Consider the following 21,651-nt stretch of genomic DNA (forward strand, 5'->3'; position numbering starts at 1 on the left):
CAGACGTAGATCGTTAAAGGTAAACAATTTATTTTAATGCAGTTTGTGATTATGTTATGCCTGTGCTGGTTGAAATTGTTGTTTTTTATGGGGCTCTATGCTCAGATAATCACATCGTATTCTTTCGCAGTAAATCCTTTTTTAAATCTGACAACGCAGTTGGATTTGCAAGATTCTAGGCTTTCGATACATGTGAGACACTTGTATTTTCATGAATGTTTAATATGACCATTTATGTAGCGATCACCATATGTTGTGGAATTTCAGCCTGCTACCGGGTTCCGTGCTCAGAGAGGTTAAGTACTGCTTTTAATTTTTTTATTTTTTCATGAAAGGCAAGTGGCTGTCTAAAGACGTATTCAACTGATTTTGCCCTCTGAAATTCGTGTTGAAGAATTTTCTGGCAATTTATGTGGTGCCGTTATCAGGACTGGGGCAGCATAGCCTGTCTGACCTCTCCACCCTGTCTCTACAGTTTTTCTAGTCTCATTTTGACACAGAAACAGCATCTGTCTGTACTAGATTTGCTGCTAAACTGTTAGGGCTTGTTTGTCTGGCTATACCAGCCTATCCAACTCTAAAAGAGAGAGCTCACTGACCATGGTCTTAAGAGTAATTGGATGCGCAATAAAAAATAGAACCGGCAAATGGATAAATGTTACTCCATTCAGTAACGCATAAATACACTGAACAAAAATAGCAATGCATCATGCAACAATTTCAAAGATTTCACTTAGTTACAGTTTAAGGAAATCAGTCAACTGATATCAATTCATTAGGCCCTAATCTATGGACTTCACATATGACACGGACTACAGCTGTGCATTTGTTGGTCACAGATACCTTTAAAAAAAAAGGTAGTGGAGTTGTCAGTATGACCGCCATTTGCCTCATGCAGCACGACACATCTTTTTTGCATAGAGTTGATCAGATTGTTGATTGTGGCCTGTGGAATGTTGTTCCGCTGTGTGAAGTGGCTGGATATTGGCGGGAACTGGAACATGCTGTCGTACACGTCGTATCCAGAGCATCCCAAACATGTTCAATGGGTGTCATGTCTGGTGAGTATGCAGGCCATGGAAGAACTGGGACATTTTCAGATTCCAGGAATTGTGTACAAATCCTTGTGACATGGGGCTCTTCATTATGCTGAAACATGAGGTGATGGCGGCAGATGAATGGCATGACAAAGGGCATCAGGATCTCATCACGGTATCTCAGTGGATTCAAAATGTGATTGTGTTTGTTGTCTGTAGCTTATGCCTGCTCCTACCATAACCCCACCGCCACCATGGGGCACTCTAATTCTCTACACTGATGGTTTATGGTAGTGAAATTAACATTCAATTAATCTGGCAACAGATCTGGAGGATTTACTGTGGTCAGCATGCCAATTCATGCTCCCTCAACTTGAGACATGTGTGGCATTGTGACAAAACTGCGCATTTTAGTGACCTTTTATTGTCCCCAGGGATGGAAACAAATTTGTACACAACATGTTACCGAAATACACTATTTGTGCATATGGGACATTTTGGGGATCTTTTATTTCTGCTCATGAGACATGGGAAGCACTTTACATGTTGCGTATATATTTTTGTTCGGTGTATATATTCGTTTTTTATGGCATGATGCTCTGGCCGTAAACTTAAAGCGAGCGAGTGGGTTCAGCACAAAGGGTACCACTTCAAGGCAAATAATTGATTACCGAGCCAATGCATCGTCAGCCAGAATGTATTCTGGGTCTTTTTCTCCATGACTGTTATTAAGTCATTTATACAATCTTTAGCTGTCCTTCTCTCAAAGTTACAGCCTCTGGCACCAGTTCAATGTTTGCGAGGTAAACTATGTTTTCCAATTTTTCGAACGTTTCCCATTTAAAAGCGATTTTCATTATGTATGTGGTCATTTCGAGGGCCTTGTGGTTAAAGAGGATGTGTTATGCTCTAAAGGCATTGATTGTCTGTCCTGTTAAAGATACTGTGCTTTATCGTTGCCCTGCAGCAAGAAAATGGGACTGACTCCTCTCCTCACTCAGATTTAGCTCCACTCTTTTCACCCACTGAAGCTGCTGAGTTGGACACGTTGTTGGACTTGAATGCATACGCGTGTACTGTAGCATAGCTTATGTCTTGGCGAAGGTTGTGACTTAACAAAGCTTTGGTCTCAAGGGAGGAATTTAATACCAACTTAACGATATAATGAAAGTAATAGTAAATGTCTTATTTCTGTCACGATGATGGGATTCATGATTGTTTTAAGAATGTCATTCGTATGCACTGTGAATACGTCTCTGGATTAGGCCCATGGTTTTACACCTTCAGGTACCAGGTATCTCCGAATCATCCTGTGACTCCTTCTGCACACCTTAAAGCCCCCAACAGATCCTCATTAATGTTAATGAAGAGTTACTAACAAAACAAAACCCTCAAGTGTAAGAATATTTCTTTTTTTATGAGACAGCTTATGAGGAGACTGAGAATGTCTTAAGACGTGTTTGAAACTCGTAACAAGTCCTCCAGGTTATTTTTGTTTTCAGTCAAATGATTTTCATAATGACACCGATGTTGTACAGTATGATACGTTTTTAGACAGCAATTATATTAATGTTCTTGTCATTCTGAAACCATATCACAACATCGAACCACATTATTCACAGGATTCTCACCTATTGACAACTCATATATTTTAATAAGCAATTAGTACTACTGAGTTTTTCCTTTTTTTGCCAACCAGTATGCAGTTATCCTTAAAATATAACTGCATTATAGCAAACTGTCTTACAAAACTGACAGTGCATGTTAGTCACCTTTTTTCTTCATTTTTACATTAACCTGCATTTTCTGGATTGAATGACTTTCCATCACTATTTCTCTTCCCCATTTGGTGGATTGAATGACTTTCCACCACTTTTCTCTTCCCCATTTGCTGGATTGAATGACTTTCCACCACTATTTCTCTTCCCCATTTGCTGGATTGAATGACTTTCCACCACTATTTCTCTTCCCCATTTGCTGGATTGAATGACTTTCCACCACTATTTCTCTTCCCCATTTGGTGGATTGAATGACTTTCCACCACTTTTCTCTTCCCCATTCGCTGGATTGAATGACTTTCCACCACTATTTCTCTTCCCCATTTGCTGGATTGAATGACTTTCCACCACTATTTCTCTTCCCCATTCGCTGGATTGAATGACTTTCCACCACTATTTCTCTTCCCCATTTGGTGGATTGAATGACTTTCCACCACTATTTCTCTTCCCCATTTGGTGGATTGAATGACTTTCCACCACTTTTGTCTTCCCCATTCGCTGGATTGAATGACTTTCCACCACTATTTCTCTTCCCCATTCGCTGGATTGAATGACTTTCCACCACTATTTCTCTTCCCCATTTGGTGGATTGAATGACTTTCCACCACTATTTCTCTTCCCCATTTGGTGGATTGAATGACTTTCCACCACTTTTCTCTTCCCCATTCGCTGGATTGAATGACTTTCCACCACTATTTCTCTTCCCCATTTGGTGGATTGAATGACTTTCCACCACTATTTCTCTTCCCCATTTGCTGGATTGAATGACTTTCCACCACTATTTCTCTTCCCCATTTGGTGGATTGAATGACTTTCCACCACTATTTCTCTTCCCCATTTGGTGGATTGAATGACTTTCCACCACTATTTCTCTTCCCCATTTGCTGGATTGAATGACTTTCCACCACTATTTCTCTTCCCCATTCGCTGGATTGAATGACTTTCCACCACTATTTCTCTTCCCCATTTGCTGGATTGAATGACTTTCCACCACTTTTGTCTTCCCCATTTGCTGGATTGAATGACTTTCCACCACTATTTCTCTTCCCCATTCGCTGGATTGAATGACTTTCCACCACTATTTCTCTTCCCCATTTGGTGGATTGAATGACTTTCCACCACTATTTCTCTTCCCCATTTGGTGGATTGAATGACTTTCCACCACTATTTCTCTTCCCCATTTGGTGGATTGAATGACTTTCCACCACTATTTCTCTTCCCCATTTGCTGGATTGAATGACTTTCCACCACTATTTCTCTTCCCCATTCGCTGGATTGAATGACTTTCCACCACTATTTCTCTTCCCCATTTGCTGGATTGAATGACTTTCCACCACTATTTCTCTTCCCCATTCTGGATTGGATTGAATGACTTTCCACCACTATTTCTCTTCCCCATTTGGTGGATTGAATGACTTTCCACCACTATTTGTCTTCCCCATTCGCTGGATTGAATGACTTTCCACCACTATTTCTCTTCCCCATTCGCTGGATTGAATGACTTTCCACCACTATTTCTCTTCCCCATTTGGTGGATTGAATGACTTTCCACCACTTTTGTCTTCCCCATTTGGTGGATTGAATGACTTTCCACCACTATTTCTCTTCCCCATTTGGTGGATTGAATGACTTTCCACCACTTTTGTCTTCCCCATTCGCTGGATTGAATGACTTTCCACCACTATTTCTCTTCCCCATTTTGCTGGATTGAATGACTTTCCACCACTATTTCTCCATTCGCTGGATTGAATGACTTTCCACCACTATTTCTCTTCCCCATTTGCTGGGTTGAATGACTTTCCACCACTTTTCTCTTCCCCATTTGCTGGATTGAATGACTTTCCACCACTTTTGTCTTCCCCATTTGGTGGATTGAATGACTTTCCACCACTATTTCTCTTCCCCATTCGCTGGATTGAATGACTTTCCACCACTATTTGTCTTCCCCATTTGGTGGATTGAATGACTTTCCACCACTATTTCTCTTCCCCATTTGCTGGATTGAATGACTTTCCACCACTATTTCTCTTCCCCATTCGCTGGATTGAATGACTTTCCACCACTATTTCTCTTCCCCATTTGGTGGATTGAATGACTTTCCACCACTTTTGTCTTCCCCATTCGCTGGATTGAATGACTTTCCACCACTATTTCTCTTCCCCATTTGCTGGATTGAATGACTTTCCACCACTATTTCTCTTCCCCATTTGCTGGATTGAATGACTTTCCACCACTATTTCTCTTCCCCATTTGCTGGATTGAATGACTTTCCACCACTATTTCTCTTCCCCATTCGCTGGATTGAATGACTTTCCACCACTATTTCTCTTCCCCATTTGGTGGATTGAATGACTTTCCACCACTTTTGTCTTCCCCATTTGCTGGATTGAATGACTTTCCACCACTATTTCTCTTCCCCATTTGGTGGATTGAATGACTTTCCACCACTTTTGTCTTCCCCATTTGCTGGATTGAATGACTTTCCACCACTATTTGTCTTCCCCATTCGCTGGATTGAATGACTTTCCACCACTTTTGTCTTCCCCCACTGAGGACACGACTTACATAGTAGTCCATATGTGTATTCCTCTTGTAACTCCATCTCCTGTCCCGGTTGTGATCCCATAACTCAGCTTGTAGCTGCTTCTGTCCATGGTCCCACTTCGCTGGAGCCATTAGAAACTTTGTAGCCCTGTTTCCAGACCCATTTGTGTTTCCCCATTGTGTTCCTGTTTGTTATTCCTCCTACTCTATACTCGGTTCCCCTGACCCATCTTTTAATGTCACAGTTCTGTTGCCTGATGACCTCATAGGTTCTTAGTTGAATGTCTATATAGCTCACATACTGCACCGTCTCTATGAACTCCCATAGGTGCTCACACGCTCGTTTGTTGAAACCCATCTCCATTGGGTGAGTTATGTGAATAGATAAAGCTTGCTGCCTTGTTACCTTGTCCCCATCCTCTCTAGCAGCACACTGTGAAGAGAAAGAGGGGGATCATTATCTGCACTCGACAGCAGAAGGGTTAAGAACGGGAGAAGGGTTAAGAACCGGCACTTTAATTGATATTGAGTGGAGAGGAATAGACGGAAAGGCACCTAGCTCGGTAAACAAGCATTCATCACCCCTCTTCTGTCTCCACAGGGATGGATAGGTGAAGAACAACCGAGGCGCTATTTATTACCCTTACAGCCATGGCATATAGATCCTACTGTATGCTGGGAATGGGGAAATCATGCATTCTGAGAACACTGTCCTCCCACTGTCACATTTGTTTTTCTAGACATGGTGAACTACACCACCCCAGCCAAGCTTTGTGTGGAGTAACCTCCAGCTCAATAGGAAAAGAGGCTGTGAAATGAACGAGGGCTGTTACTCTCTCTGGAGAAATGAATAGCTGAAACCACAGGCCCCAGCCCACAGTGATCTGTGGATCCCTATCCAGTCCATCCCACTGTCTTGGTTTAGGGAGTAACCAGGGAGCGTGACAGTTATCTATTGCCATTTCAAGCAGAGAGAGAGGGTAGTATGTGTTTTTGAAGGTCAGGGAGGGACCTCTACTAGTGGCTGATTGAGCGGAACCTAAGAGTTTGCCCAGAGAGGCTAATGCAGAGTGCGTCTCACAGGGAATGTTGAAGTATGGCTGGGCGTTCATTAACTTTCCAACATCAGCACAGTTCAGAAGTCCTGAAAATTGCATTAAAGGAAAACTCCAGATTCGAATGCATCATTCCTTTTCTTATCACAACGGACATTACTTTTAGACCACGGAGTTGTTCAGATAGAAAATAGGTCTTCAATCAAATGTATTTATAAAGCCCTTTTGACATCAGCCGATGTCACAAAGTGCTGTACAGAAACCCAGCCATTAAACAGCAATGCAGGTGTAGAAGTCTTAGTTTGACACTTCTCTTTCAGAAACAAAACATAAACAGAGCTCAGATCCTAGGTCCGCTTTACTCACATCTCTGGTGACTTTTGATATATAGAGAAATACATGTGGCCAGCGTTTTTCCCTATTTGTTTTTGGGCACCTCTCCTTGATCCTGTTTAGCGTTGGAGTTTGGTGTTTCATTTTGTAATGAGAACTTAGTTTTGATAGTGAACACAATTTCTAGGAGGTGATTAGGGGGAAACTTGGAAGGATGTCTTCTGCTGTGGTGTTGCCTGGGGTCAGTTGTAGCTCAATACCCTGACAACTAAGCCCTTAATCATGACTGTTGACTTCCGTCCCCCTCTCACCTCACCGTGTTGTCGTAGTCTTCTCCATTTCCTTGTCTGGGAGGGAGGTGAGGGAGGACTGAGAATATAAGACACAGTGCTTCTAGAATGTAGTTTTAACCGCAGTCTGGTGTTGTAGTTTTATGCTCTTTCTCAGGGTTTCGTCATTGATCTGCAGGAATACTAGAGGTCAAATGCACAACTTGCTTTGAACATTTTACGTTTGTCTCATTTGAAAAAAAATGTCAGGTCTGAACAGGATTTGATATTGAAGACAGAAGCAGATGAGAATTTGCTTTATTCTTATCTTGTCTGCCTTGTACGTCCATTGCATCATGAACCAAGCTTTCTATGCTCAATAAATTTGAAATGGTCAGAAGAAAAAATACATTTATATTCTGCACTCACTGAATGTTTAATTACTGTTGGATGGGTGTTTTAGCTAACCTGGTGCAACCACCCACTGAATTTACATAAACATTTGACTTCTATTAGTTTGTTATGCAATTTTTTTTAACTGTCATCAGTAGCACAGAAGAGGTTGTTGGTTTAAACGTTTGCGGTTGAGAAGTTGAAGGGGGAAAGAAAAAAACTGACCTCAAGGCAGCCTCAAGCGGATGTGTTTTCGAGATCCCAGTGTTTGGAGCGTGGCTTAGCTCAGCCTTATGGTAAAGAAGGTAGGTGCATTTAATTTCTTATCTTTGGCCTAATGTGCAATTTGCAGCGGCATGGCTGAGTGATTGGACTAATTGGTGTTTTCTTGAACACTGTAGATAACGTCATGGAGTTGAACTCTGCTCTGCCCGGTGGAGTTGAGCTGCTGTATGGGGTGTTAAATGGCAGCCCTGCTGCGATACTGCCAAGTGGTCTCATCATGGAGCACCTCGTTTAAAGGGCAACTCCACCACTTTTCAAACTCATTTTCATTGTCTCCAGCACAATACGAGTGTCTACATATGTGAAAACTGTGCATTTCTATGTTTTATAGAAATAAAGAACATTAAAATGTTTTAAACACTATGAGATTTGTGGTGACGTGGGGAGCAAGAAAATACCCTCACTCTGGCTAGACACTTGTTGCAGGTTTTGAAAATCAGTTTTTAAATATTTTAACTTTTAATCCTATCCTGTGATGAGAGAATGTCCTTTCTTGTTGTTTTAACCTGTTGCGACAAGCAATCCCGTATCCGGGAGCGTAATTATAGCCTCAAGCTCATTACCATAACGCAACGTTAACTATTCATGAAAATCGCAAATGAAATGAAATAAATATATTGGCTCACAAGCTTAGCCTTTTGTTAACAACACTGTCATCTCAGATTTTCAAAAAATGCTTTTCAACCATAGCTACACAAGCATTTGTGTAAGAGTATTGATAGCTAGCATAACATTAAGCCTAGCATTCAGCAGGCAACATTTTCACAAAAACAAGAAAAGCATTCAAATAAAATCATTTACCTTTGAAGAACTTCAGAGGTTTTCAATGAGGAGACTCTCAGATAGATAGCAAATGTTCAGTTTTTCAAAAAATATTATTTGTGTAGGAGAAATCGCTCCGTTTTGTTCATCACATTTGGCTGAGAAAACCCCCCGAAAATTCAGTCATTAAAACGTGAACTTTTTTCCAAATGAACTTTATAATATCGACAGAAACATGGCAAACGTTGTTTAGAATCAATCCTCAATGTGTTTTTCATATATCTATTCGATGATAAGTCACTTGTGGCAGTTTGGTTTCTCCTCTGTTCAAAATGGAAACATGCACGCACCTGGAGATTACGCAATAGTTTCGACGGAGGACACCGAGCGGACACCTGGTAAATGTAGTCTCTTATGGTCAATTTTCCAATGATATGCCTACAAATACGTCACAATGCTGCAAACACCTTGGGGAAAAGACAGAATGTGTAGGCTCTCTCCTTGCACATTCACAGCCATATAAGGAGACATTGGAACACAGCGCCTCAAAAATCTGGCTCACTTCCTGTATGAAATTTCATCTTGGTTTCGCCTGTAGCATTAGTTCTGTGGCACTCACAGACAATATCTTTGCAGTTTTGGAAACGTCAGAGTGTTTTCTTTCCAAAGCTGTCAATTACATGCATAGTCGAGCATCTTTTCGTGCCAAAATATCTTGTTTAAAACGGGAACGTTTTTCATCCAAAAATGAAATACTGCCCCCAGAGGTTCAAGAGGTTAACCTGTCTAGGACTGGCGGAACCCCCGCAACAGCCGGTGAAAGTGCAGGGCGCCAAATTCGAAACAACAAAATATCATAATTAAAATTCCTCAAGCATACAAGTATTTTACACCATTTTAAAGATACAATTCTCGTTAATCCAGACACAGTGTCTGATTTAAAAAATGATTTACAGCGAAAGCACCACAAACGATTATGTTAGGTCACCACCAAGCCACAGAAAAACACAGCCATTTTTCCAGCCAAAGAGAGGAGTCACAAAAAGCTGAAATAGAGAAAATTCATCACTAACCTTTGATGATCTTCATCAGATGACACTCAGGACTTCACGTTACACAATACATGTATGTTTTGTTTGATAAAGTTCATATTTATATAAAAAAATCTGAGTTTACATTGGCACGTTACGTTCAGTAGTTACAAAACATGCTGTGATTGTGCAGAGAGCCACATCAATTTACAGAAATACTCATAATAAACATTGATAAAGATACGACTATTATACATGGAACTTTCAGATAAACCTCTCCTTAATGCAACCGCTGTGTCAGATTTCAGAAAAACTTTACGGAGAAAGCAAACCATGCAATAATTTGAGTACAGCCTTTATACAACAAAGCAGCCAAAAAGATACCCGCCATATTGGGTAGTCAACATTACTCAGAAATAGCATTTTAAATATTCCCTTACCTTTGATGATCTTCATCAGAATGCACTCCCAGGAATCGCAGTTCCATCATAAATGTTTGATTTGTTCGATAATGTCCATCAGTTATGTCTAAATATCTTCTTTTGTTAGGGCGATGGGTAAACAAATCCAAAAGCGATTTCAGGTCGCGCCGAACGTGGTACAAAAAGTTTTTAAAAATTCATAAACATGCCACACACAGTATGGAATCAATCTTTAGGATGTTTAACATAAAACGTCATTAATGTTCCAACTGGACAATTCCTTTGTCTGTACAAATGAAGTGGAACGTAGCTACCTTTCACTTGAGCGCGCCAGACCGAGGCTGTGGCTCTCTGCCAGACCACTCACTCAAAGAGCCCTTATGAGCCCGTCCTTTAGAGTAGAATCCTCAAAACAGGTTCTAAATACTGTTGACATCTAGTGGAAGCCTTGGGAAGTGAAACATAACTAATATCGCCCTGTATCTTCAATGTGGGCTGAGTTGAAAAACTACAAACCTCAGATTTCGCACTTCCTGGTTGGATTTCTTCTCAGGTTGTTGCCTGCCATATGAGTTTTGTTATACTCACAGACATCATTCAAACAGTTTTAGACACTTCAGAGTGTTTTCTATCCAATACTAATAATAATATGCATATATTAGCATCTGGGACAGAGTAGGAGGCAGTTCACTCTGGGCACGCTATTCATCCAAAAGCGAAAATGCTGCCCCCTATCCCAAAAAGGCTAACCACAGATCATAGAAATACTGTTTTCACAAATTATGTAAATACTGGTTTGGTGCTGGAGGTAATGAATGGGAGGTTGAAAAGAGATGGAATTGCCCTTTAATTAATGATGGGATGATTGCTGCAAAGGAGTGCTGCTGGAGTTGGACTTGGATTTTAATCTATTAAGCAATGGAAGTAGCGAGAGGCCAGATTGTATACCAGTAGAGATTAATGTTCCTATCTACTGTCAAAGCCTTTGCTAGAATAATATCCCATATGTCTTAATGTCAGAAAGATGAAAGTACATGAAAAGCCCTTGACCTGTCAACTGTTATTATAGACTCTTCTTACCACATCAAGCGCAAAAGCATTGCTACAGAGAGTGTACTACTCACAAAATCAGAACAGTGGTGTGCTTCAAAGCTGAAGTCATTTTGTGCTCCTTAATGAAGTCAAGGAAACCCGTCCCAGGGCAGCGGCTGAAGAGGAGTCCCTCTTCCACAGATACTGTATTCTACAGCTACTTGGGGGGTTGAGAGTGCTGGCCAACCTTGGCTTAACCGCAAACGCTTTGTTTGCTACCACTGGAGATACAACTGTAAGTGCCTCCCCTGGGGGGCGTTTAAATTTAAACATTCCCCACAAGGTCATTGCCATCCCCATTGAAGTGCTATATATCACAGATAGCAGTTATGTGGATGTGATATGTGACTGTTTGACACCTACACAATGCACTCAGTCCCTCCCCGATGCCGTGTGACGAGTGTAACCTGCAGACAGGCGTGAAGAGCAGAGAGTGTTAATGTAAAAGTCCAGGTAATCACCATATCATCAGAGATATCTCTGCAAAGAAAATGGCTCATCCCATCTGAATTAATTTGTTTTTCACCTGAGTGTCCATCGATGGAGAGGCAAGAAGGAGTTTCCATTGTTAATTGAGGATTACCAGGAGGATGAAACGAGTGCTTCAGATTAGACTCCATCAGGAAGTCAATGACACTGCCCTTTAGAGAGAGGAGAGCAATATGGCCGTAATAAGGAATGTAAAATGTATATATTTCTTGATGCAACAACTTATTTAATACTGGCTCTATGCTATCACCAATGGCTGGTAATCTTGTAATCTGACTAACTGCGTTGGATTTTCTCTCCAGACATACTGTCCCTGTGCCTCTAAAGCCCTCCTAGTGATCAAAGATTTCCTCCTATTCTTTGCCGTTAGACAGATAAAACCAGTGAGATTCATAGCTAAGGCTGCACCAAGTACTATAAAACCCACACATGGTTGACCTAACTCGTGTGGCATGATCCAATTGCAAAGGAATGATGAATGAGTACATTATCAAAATGTACTTTGTTCTACTAGTGTTCAGTTCTTTCATCTGATCGACTTTCAATCTCTTTCAAAGATAAGAGGAGTTAGTTCAGTGCCTTAAGTAAGACAAATGAGGTCTTGTTTTTAATGAGCACTAAAGCATGATAGTTGGGATCAGAGCCATAGAGAAATTCTCTGTCACTCCAACATCTCTGCCATAGGAGAGAAATTCTGTCACTCCAACTTTAGGGGACAGAACTACAGTAGAAGGGTCAACTATGCTTTTTTTACAGAACACTGTTTACCTTTGAACCTCACTTGTTCTCTATCACAGACGTGTGTTTGTCAAGCAGCTGCCAAAGTAATTATTTAAGTTGTGACCTGGCTATGGCTTCCCGATCTATAACCCAGAAGGTAGCACCAGTTATTTGGGTGGGTTCCATTCAGCCGCTCCAGTATACCTGCTCAAAATGGAGCCGTGTCAAAGATTGCTACCAATGTCATTCCATTCTAATACCATGTGATGCATCCTGACCTGAAAGTCATGGTTAAAAAAAGATCTTTCCCCCAAACTCTCCCTGCCCTTCACACTGTCTGATCAGCCTGTGTTGATACCCGCGGAGCCGCTATGCCTTTTTGCCATTCACTATCAATTTGAGGCGCGATGCCGAGCCTTCTTGTCCCAACCTTAGCCTGTGCCGCCGTATGGTGGGAAAAGAGCTAAGTTCTCTATCAGCTTTTTAAAGCGTGGCCCTTCCCTCATAAAAGAGCCAGTCACTGACCGTGTCAACAGGGGTTTTATAGTTCAAACCCTGCCGAGAGGAGTGCGCTGGGCTCCGGCATCAGAGGCAGATACATCAAGATGAAGAAGACTGTAACATAAATACCAGTGCCATTTTCCTCCAGGCTTCCATGGGCCTCACCGAGGGGATAAGAGGGGAGTGTGATGAATCACTGTGCTTGTTGCACCACGACAACCTAACATTTCAGCCTTGCTGGCAGAGAAAAGACCTGTTGCTCTGGTGAAGGTTAAGCATCTGTACACTAGGTGTGCGTGGCGTCCCGTCCTATAAGACTCTTAATTAAACGCCCTCCGCCCATGTTCCTTCCTGTATAGCCTCTTACCGTTAATGTCAGGGAATAGAGGAGAAGCGTCTCCCGCTGTCCGTCGTCTGTCATGACCAGCGGGACGGCTCCTTTTGATGGCTGTTTCACACACATCGGATGTACATTACTTCTCAGGGAGAGAGAGGGAGAGTACAGCAGGCAGACTGTCATACAGCACATTGTGTTCCATGCCTGAAGTGAGAGGGACAACTGATGACTATCCCCACCTACAGTCTCATGTCCAGTTCGATGAAGATACAAAGACAACGTCACGACAATACATACTGTATTCCCAGAGTCCCAATGTGGCTCATGTTAGCACATTGAGTGTTGACCTCATCTGCATAGTTTTCACGTGATGTCTTAGGGGATTATACTTGTTGTGAAGGTGTTATTTGCTCTTATTTGCCGATGTCCTTGAGTGCTGGTCCACTGCCCACTGTCCCATTCTCTACATAGACTGTGTTAAAACAGGATTCTGCTCTGGCTGCTTCTCCTGTCCTGAGCCAATGTTGACAATGGATGTAGGCCAGGTATCCTTTAAATCTTGACTATCTGAGGACTTTGGCCACTGCTGGGCATCTTTATCTCAGTGTCCACCCCAAACTAAGTCCACACAAAGCCCAAGGGAAAACTTGTTTTTAAGAGTATCCTGTCCTATTTTAAGATGAGTAAGTAATCACATTAGTCAAAATAAGATGTTTGCATTTAGCCTGTTAGTTAACAACTCTTGTTTTATTTCTGCTTGTTCTCTCCAAAGGCATAATCCCACTACTTGTTAGCTATCCTACTACCTCTGTCATTGGTCGTTTTCCCCCATCCCCTCCTCGGAACATTTTGTCCTTGTAATTGGAGTGAATCATTTCATCCCCCTGACATACATTAAAGTGCCACAGCAGAAGTACACAGTACCTGATTAATAGGGGCAGATTAAAACTCCACGTTCCCAGCCCCTTTCCCCCTTGCTAGCTCTGGAATATTTCACCTGCGCCCTGAAGAGTGTAAAAAACCCTTACAGTGGAGGATTGGATCAGAGGACTCCACTCCTGTCCCGACCTCACCTGATGCTAGTGAGAGACCTTGAAGGAGGATGAGGCTGCCGGTGGCACCCCTCTCCCCCGTCTCCTCCCTATACCCCCTCCCACCGCCCCAGTAGCTGCAGATGAATTGGTAATCCGCTGGCCCCTCACTCAGGCCCTATCTAAAGAGCCAATCCATCCTCCCCCCTGACACTGATGGGTTGCCTCTCCTGGCAATTGGGCCCAGATGGATGTTGAGATATTGCCGGCAAGTACAAGAGCGCTTTGGCTCTACTCTAACCTGCATAGCTACACAGGGCTGTGTGGGTGTGTTTTGAAGTGGGGTCCTAGTGGTATGGTGTAGTGGGGTGAGTAGTGAAGCAATGTGCGTTCTGAACGTCACCCTGTGTGAGTGTGATGAAAGCTGAGGAGTGGGCCGTGGAGTGCGTCTGTGACTGATTCCCAGTTTAATGGCCTGATTGGGTTTGGGAAGATGAGATTGGGGGGGGGGGCAGGCAGGACTCTTGAGCCTTTAACAAGACTGGCATCCATGCTTAAAGCTCTCATTTAGTAACGCCCAGCCCAACAGCCACAGAGGCAGTCGCACCTATCGATTTGGGGATGGCCTTTGAACAAACAGTATGAGGTGGAGACGCTGACGCCTTTTGTACCACCCAGCCTTCAACCTCTGCTGACTTTGGGTTGGATGAACTGAGAGTCAGAGAGCTTTCACATACTGTATATAATCCATAGCATTCCTATAGGCTGTAGTCTTTGCCTGCGGGATAGTTTCTGGATCAGGCAGCTGGAAGGCAATATCTTAATAAGGGTTTTCAGTATTATCCTCATAAAGCTTAAAGCTTCCTGCCCTTTGATGGGGGGGAGTTTAGTTCATAACGAGATGGACTGCATATTGTTTCTGCAGTCTGCTGACGGATGCTGGCTTGTGTTTCTACCTGGATGGCCATGCTCAGGCATTAGCAGCATGGAGGACAGAGGAGGAAGCTGAGTTATGTGTCCGTCCTGGTCAGCTCAGCACTCTCCCACAGCCCATTCGCGCCTAAACAATCTTGCCTTGTCAACATTAATCGCTTTCAGATTAGCAATGGTAAAAGGCTTGTCCTTTAAAAGGTATTTTTTTAAACAGTGGTGCTATAATGAAAGGTAGGGGTGGAGTAGGGGAGGGATACACAAAAGGATCATTCCAGAGGTTTGGCCCTAATCTGACCTCTGGGATGTTGCAATATCTGGACCCATCAAAAGCATTCAGGGATTAAGCAGTGTGTAGCTTTGCCTAGTTGGCATGCACCGGATCACAATTTGGCATCAGAAATATACAATAATGTGAACCGGGTGACCCGAAGTCGAATGTCATAAAAATGTATCCTTTAAATGCCTCCATGTCATTTCTTTACTCGGCCAATCCTATTACTGTTGTCATGAGATGATGTAGGTGTATTATAGATTTGGCCAATATTTAGCTTCCAATTTAATTAACTTTTTACATTAAATATTATACTTTACTCTTGAGGATTTTTGTGTTTTAGTTTGCATGCAACCAAGTAAAATATGGGTTTGATTTGGTCTAAATTGTCAAATGAAAGGAAATTTGAGCTTTATTTTACCGTAACAGCTTCCCTTTCAACTCTCCTAGTAGATACCCTCAAGGGAGCCTTGATTTAAACTGCATGAGGCTATAACAGTCCCTCTGTGGGATTACCTTTTGAAATGTCGTATACACACACACACACACTACTTGTTTGTTTTGGTGTTGTCACATCACTTAACTCCAGTACCCGCTGTTTTTCTGTGTGTCTTTCAGCGTTCACCATGATGATTATCCTGGCTCTGATCCGTATTGGTAAAGGCCGGGGCGAAGGCCACCCCCGTATGGCCCAGATCTCTGGGGTGCCAAACCTGTTTGGAGTGTGTGTCTACTCCTTCATGTGCCAGCACTCCCTGCCCTCCCTGGTGACACCCATCTCTGATAAGAGGCGTGTGGGTACCCTGGTGGTGTGTGACTATGTCCTCATCCTTGGCTTCTACGGCCTGCTCTCCTTCACAGCCATCTTCTGCTTCGACAGCTCGCTGCTACACGACATGTACACCCTCAACTTCACTGACAACTGTGACGTGCTGGACATCCCCGCTTTGCGCTACTTCCTGGGCCTCTTCCCCGTCTTCACCATCAGCACCAACTTCCCCATCATCGCAGTCACGCTGCGCAACAACTGGAAGACCCTCTTCCACCGTGACGGGGGCACCTACCCCTGGGTGGTTGACCGCATCGTCTTCCCCCTCATCACTCTGGTGCCGCCCATCATCGTGGCCTTCTGCACCCACAACCTGGAGTCCCTGGTGGGCATCACAGGCGCCTACGCTGGCACAGGCATCCAGTACGTCATCCCCGCCCTGCTGGTGTACTTTGGCCGGCGCCACCTGGTGCCTATGCTGGGCACGGACGAGGTCAACAAGCACCAGTCCCCGTTCCGCCACACCTTCTGGGTGTGGTTTGTAGTGGTGTGGGCTACCTTCTGCCTCATGTTTGTCACAGCCAACATCATCCTGGAGGACACCAAGAAATGAGGACACGGACTGGTTGTGAAAGACCGGTTTCTCTGTGTGGGTGTCTTGTATTTCTACATTCTCTCTGAGACCTTCCAGAACTTGGTACAGGTCGAACGGTGTGCCTTTATATGCTGCTCTTGTAGCATGGGAACCCTTTTAATTACAGCTGTAATCAGCAGTTGAAACCATTATAAAGTGTCCTCCCCACCCCTGTGTCAGTACAAAGGATGGGACTGGAGAAATGTAACCATTATAAAGTGTCCTCCCCACCCCTGTGTCAGTAAAAAGGATGGGACTGGAGAAATGTAACCATTATAAAGTGTCCTCCCCACCCCTGTGTCAGTAAAAAGGATGGGACTGGAGAAATGTAACCATTATAAAGTGTCCTCCCCACCCCTGTGTCAGTAAAAAGGATGGGACTGGAGAAATGTAACCATTATAAAGTGTCCTCCCCACCCCTGTGTCAGTAAAAAGGATGGGACTGGAGAAATGTAACCATTATAAAGTGTCCTCCCCACCCCTGTGTCAGTAAAAAGGATGGGACTGGAGAAATGTAACCATTATAAAGTGTCCTCCCCACCCCTGTGTTAGTAAAAAGGATGGGACTGGAGAAATGTAACCATTATAAAGTGTCCTCCCCACCCCTGTGTCAGTAAAAAGGATGGGACTGGAGAAATGTAACCATTTTATCAAATTTATGGACTAGCCATCCATGATATCAAAATGATAGTTAACAATGTTTTAAAGCGATAGTGTTTATTTACATTTACTTTGTTTACAACATTGGAGTACAACAAGCTTATATTATAGGTACTGGTCAGTTGTGAGAGTTGAACTAAGCGGATGAGGCATTTACAAGTTATATTCTTCAATAATCAATGGGCACATACATTTATTAATTATATCAACTGCAGATCACCCATTTTAAGAGTAATCTATACCATTTGTGGAAAGGGACCAAATATCTTGTGATTGTATGAAAGCTGCTACCGTATGTAGGAACACAAGGAAGAGGACCTTGTTCACTCTGTTCCAGTGTCCCTCTGTAGAAAAATACAAGCTGAACAATCAGACTGTATTAGCAAGGCATTGCACTACACAACAGCACTGTTTTTAAGCATATACAAAGAGCTGGTCAACTTGTTTCCAAATGCCTCATTTCAAAATAACTGAAGGAAGGATCGAGCAGGGAGGTGTCAGTGTTCCTCTGGACCTTCAGAAACAGTGCGGCTAAAGACAGAATATGCTGAAACTATGGATAGAGCTCAGTGGAGGAAAAATAGAACCTGACAACTAACTCAACGCTCCTGTTCCTAATGGCAATGCAGAGAGACTTTAATGTGGCTTTAAAATGAACTTGGGATGGTGAAAAAAGCAAGCTAAATGAATCTGTTATAATCAGTTTATTATGGCTGGTATTTCTACATTCCTCACTGGTGGCTCTGCCTCAGTTCTCCTTGTCTTCCCTGTGAACAATGAACCTTTGTCCATGACAGATCCCTGACTGATGGGCCTGATGACAGAGCTCCGTCTCTGGTCATCAGGAGACCGATCTTGAGTTCAAACTCTGTACACATACCACCCTCATGTTTTACTATTCACCACCAAATCATCAGCCCTTCATCTACTCCATGTCAGCACCCGAATGCTCTTTGTTGAACTTTGACCCCAGAAAGTTATCAATGGACACAGGAAGGTTTATGTTGGCTACATCACCAGGAGCCAGCTGGTACAGTGCCTACTGTACCACACAAAGATGCCTCTACAGTAGTCCCAGTATATCTCTTTTTGCAATCACTGGTTCTCTCATACCATGAACTGCACTGTTGGTTAAGGTCTTGTAAGTAAGCATTTCACGGTAAAGTTTACACATGTTGTATTCGGCGCATGTGGCAAATAAAGTTCGATTTGATTTTAACCATCTGTCTCGTGCTCGCTCGTAACGAGAATTTCTCAGCTTTCTGATTTGTTGACAGCTCTTTACTTGAGGTTTTAATACAGTTTCCTGGTAGCTCAGTTTGATCGACTAATTAGATTTTACTTCCAGACGTGGGAACAGCCTCTTCGCCCTGAGCTCTGCTCATGCTAATGTCCACGTTATACGCTTCTGTCTCCTCATTGTCATATACTCTGGTTCTATATATCTATTTATATCTCTGCTCTATAGAATATATATGTCCTATTATTGTCATCAAGTTTGGAGCCCAACTACAGGAGTCATATCTTTGTGAAACAGTATTGTTGTTGGGGATTGTAAATCATGTTTTGTGGTGTAGGGTTCCATATTACATGGTCACATTTAGAATAGTGGTTCTCTTTTACTATGTAAGTACTAAAGTAATAGCTAAAGTGTATCGTTAGCTGGCTGTCATGAGCACTCACCTGGTCAAAAAGGGAAATGCTTATTGCCATTCATGGTTTGCACCTGCAACATTGCACAAGTTTGCACATAATTGCCTTGGGTTTGACCTTTTGCAAATGGTTTATCATCGAGATGTTTAAGGGATGATAACTATGGTATTTATCTAACAGTCTTCAATGGTATTCTTAACCCATCAACATATACAGCTTGACACAATTTAAAATGCATTAGACTAATAGTCATGCATTGTAGCATATTGATGGCAGTACAGTATTGTTGGTGACTATTGAATGAGCGACCTCTGCATGTTGTTGGTATTGTGTGTGTTAGGACAGAAAAAGAGTGCCGACTATTTCTGTAACACTTCTCTCAATCTTGGGTTCCTTCTCTTCAATCTTGGGTTCCTTCTGGTTATTGTCAACATTACATTTCTGCATGCAGCTCCTTTCAACATTTTGTAGTCAGTTGTTCCTTTAAGCCTCCAGATTGTGGTGGATAGTTACTCCTCTTATTTTCAATACAAATATGCAATATGTTTTGAACTGGGTTGGGGAAGTAAGATTAAGGAAATTTGAACTGTTTGAGAGTGTTTGTCTGTGTGTATTCTGTGTCACTTTGAACAGATTTAATGCGTGCGTCTGACTCTTCCTTGGAGTTGTGAAATGTGCCTTTTTCCCAGGGTTTTGTTTCCATTCATTTGTTGACTGCTGTTTTTCCTGGCACGTCTTTGTTTTAAGCAGCCTGTCAGATAAGATCTGCATGTAAGCCAGTTAAATTAACTGACAACCAATGTCTCCTCAAAATAAACTGGGATATCCTTGTCTTCTAAAGTGTGGGTTCGCCTCGTCTTTGTGACTTTGAGACAGTTTTGTGAGTATTAAAGAGATGTAATATTAACATTGTAGTTTCTGAACCTTTCCTTAATATATCAACGTTTTAATGGTGGAATGATAGTTTTTCACAATATTTTTTCCAGAATGTTTTTATTGGCCCCACACAAAATGTGCATTCTAATGGTGCAACCTTATTGGCCAACAAAAGATGGGCTGGCTCTTCTCAAATTAGTGTTTTTTATTTTTGGAGTTGGTTAGGTTTTGCAAATTTAGAACAAATGCATTGTGGGTTGAATAATGTAACACAGAATAAACAATGAATTAAAGTCCCATGACAGTAGACTGCCCCTTACTACATATAATCTTTTAACCATCATTTAGTCACATTACTTTAATAAAATATTTCCATCGTGTATATTACATTAGCTCTATTTGATGACTTTATTTCATTCCAAGTCATCTCATCTATATAGAGCTGCTGTCTGGCATAATCACTTTTTTTGGTGATTCTTCAAAGTAAATAAGGCACTTTTAGGGCTCCCGAGTGTCATGTGCCGAATACAACTGGTGTAGACTTTTACGAATCCCTTTTGGCCCAACAGTCTAGGGGGGGGGGGGAATGAGACCCGTAACATAACTCATGCAAATTCTAATAGTGACAAAGTAAAAGTGCGAACAAAATAACTATGACAACTGAAATCTACCGTCAAACTCAAGGTTTATTTGTAAACACACGGTAATGGAGGGAGCAGGAGAGGGCTGAGCTGGACCCAAGGAAAGAAACAATAAGTATAAAAATATCTTAAAAACAAGCTAGACTAGCCTACTTTAACAGCTAACTTAACTAACCAAATATACAGTGGGTGGTCCGCCCAGTTCTAACTAGTGTATTTAACAAAGTCTACCTACGGGTAGTGTATGCCCATGGACGACTTGTCTTGGTTTCCCCTTTTCCCACCAGCAAACAAACACCATAACTAAAACAATACTCACAGGTGATGCAAGTTCTATGGAGGTGCTCAAACAAAAGAGAGGTTAATACACAAAGAGAGCGTGAAAAACAGCAACCTACAGACATGGCATTTACAGAGAGATTGAGCTCTAGAGCAAACAGCTGATGGGGTTTTTAAACCAAGGGAAAGGAACTGTGATTGGGTAGGAAACAGGAGGAGGTGTGTTTTCTGATTGATGATTGGATTGGTGACTGATTGGGGAGTGATGATTTTCACCTGTGAGGGGAGAAGGAGAGAAAAGGACACAGGATACATACACACACACACAGGATACCTGTATCCGTAACAACCTTACAGTGAAATGCTTACTTACAAGGCCATAACCAACCAGTTTTAAGAAAAATACCTAAAAAAATAAGAAATAAAAGGAACAAATAATTAAAGAGCAGCAGTAAAACAACAATAGCGAGGCCTAGTGGTTAGAGAGTTGGACTAGTAACCGGAAGGTTGCGAGTTCAAACCCCCGAGCTGACAAGGTACAAATCTGTCGTTCTGCCCCTGAACAGGCAATTAACCCACTGTTCCCAGGCCGTCATTGAAAATAAGAATATGTTCTTAACTGACTTGCCTGGTTAAATAAAGGTAAAAAAAATAAATAAATACAGGGGATGCCATTTAGTCGAGGTAATTTAGGTATATATATATTAATGTGGGTAGAGTTATTAAAGTGACATGCATAATAACATAGAGTAGCAGCTTCACTTAGATCATGTATTTTCAGGTAGAGATACCTCACGCAACTGCTCTATCAGGCATTTTTTTGTCTCTTCTCTTCTCTCCCTCTGTATGTCCCACA

At 42.3% G+C, this 21,651-nt stretch overlaps 1 protein-coding gene across 1 annotated transcript in view; it reads left to right on the top strand.

Annotated features, from left to right (window-relative positions):
- The window catches only part of LOC118384710 (transmembrane protein 104-like), a 79,733-nt gene extending 59,894 nt beyond the window's left edge, over positions 1-19,839 (top strand). The window contains exon 10 of the mRNA XM_035771450.2: positions 15,902-19,839. Within this exon, the coding sequence (XP_035627343.1) occupies positions 15,902-16,665 (764 nt within the window). The 3' untranslated portion in view covers positions 16,666-19,839. The remainder of the gene's footprint in view (positions 1-15,901) is intronic.
- Positions 19,840-21,651: the final 1,812 nt, after the last annotated feature.

The sequence above is a fragment of the Oncorhynchus keta genome, chromosome 5, assembly GCF_023373465.1.
Source record: "Oncorhynchus keta strain PuntledgeMale-10-30-2019 chromosome 5, Oket_V2, whole genome shotgun sequence".
NCBI classification, from domain to species: Eukaryota; Metazoa; Chordata; class Actinopteri; order Salmoniformes; family Salmonidae; genus Oncorhynchus; species Oncorhynchus keta.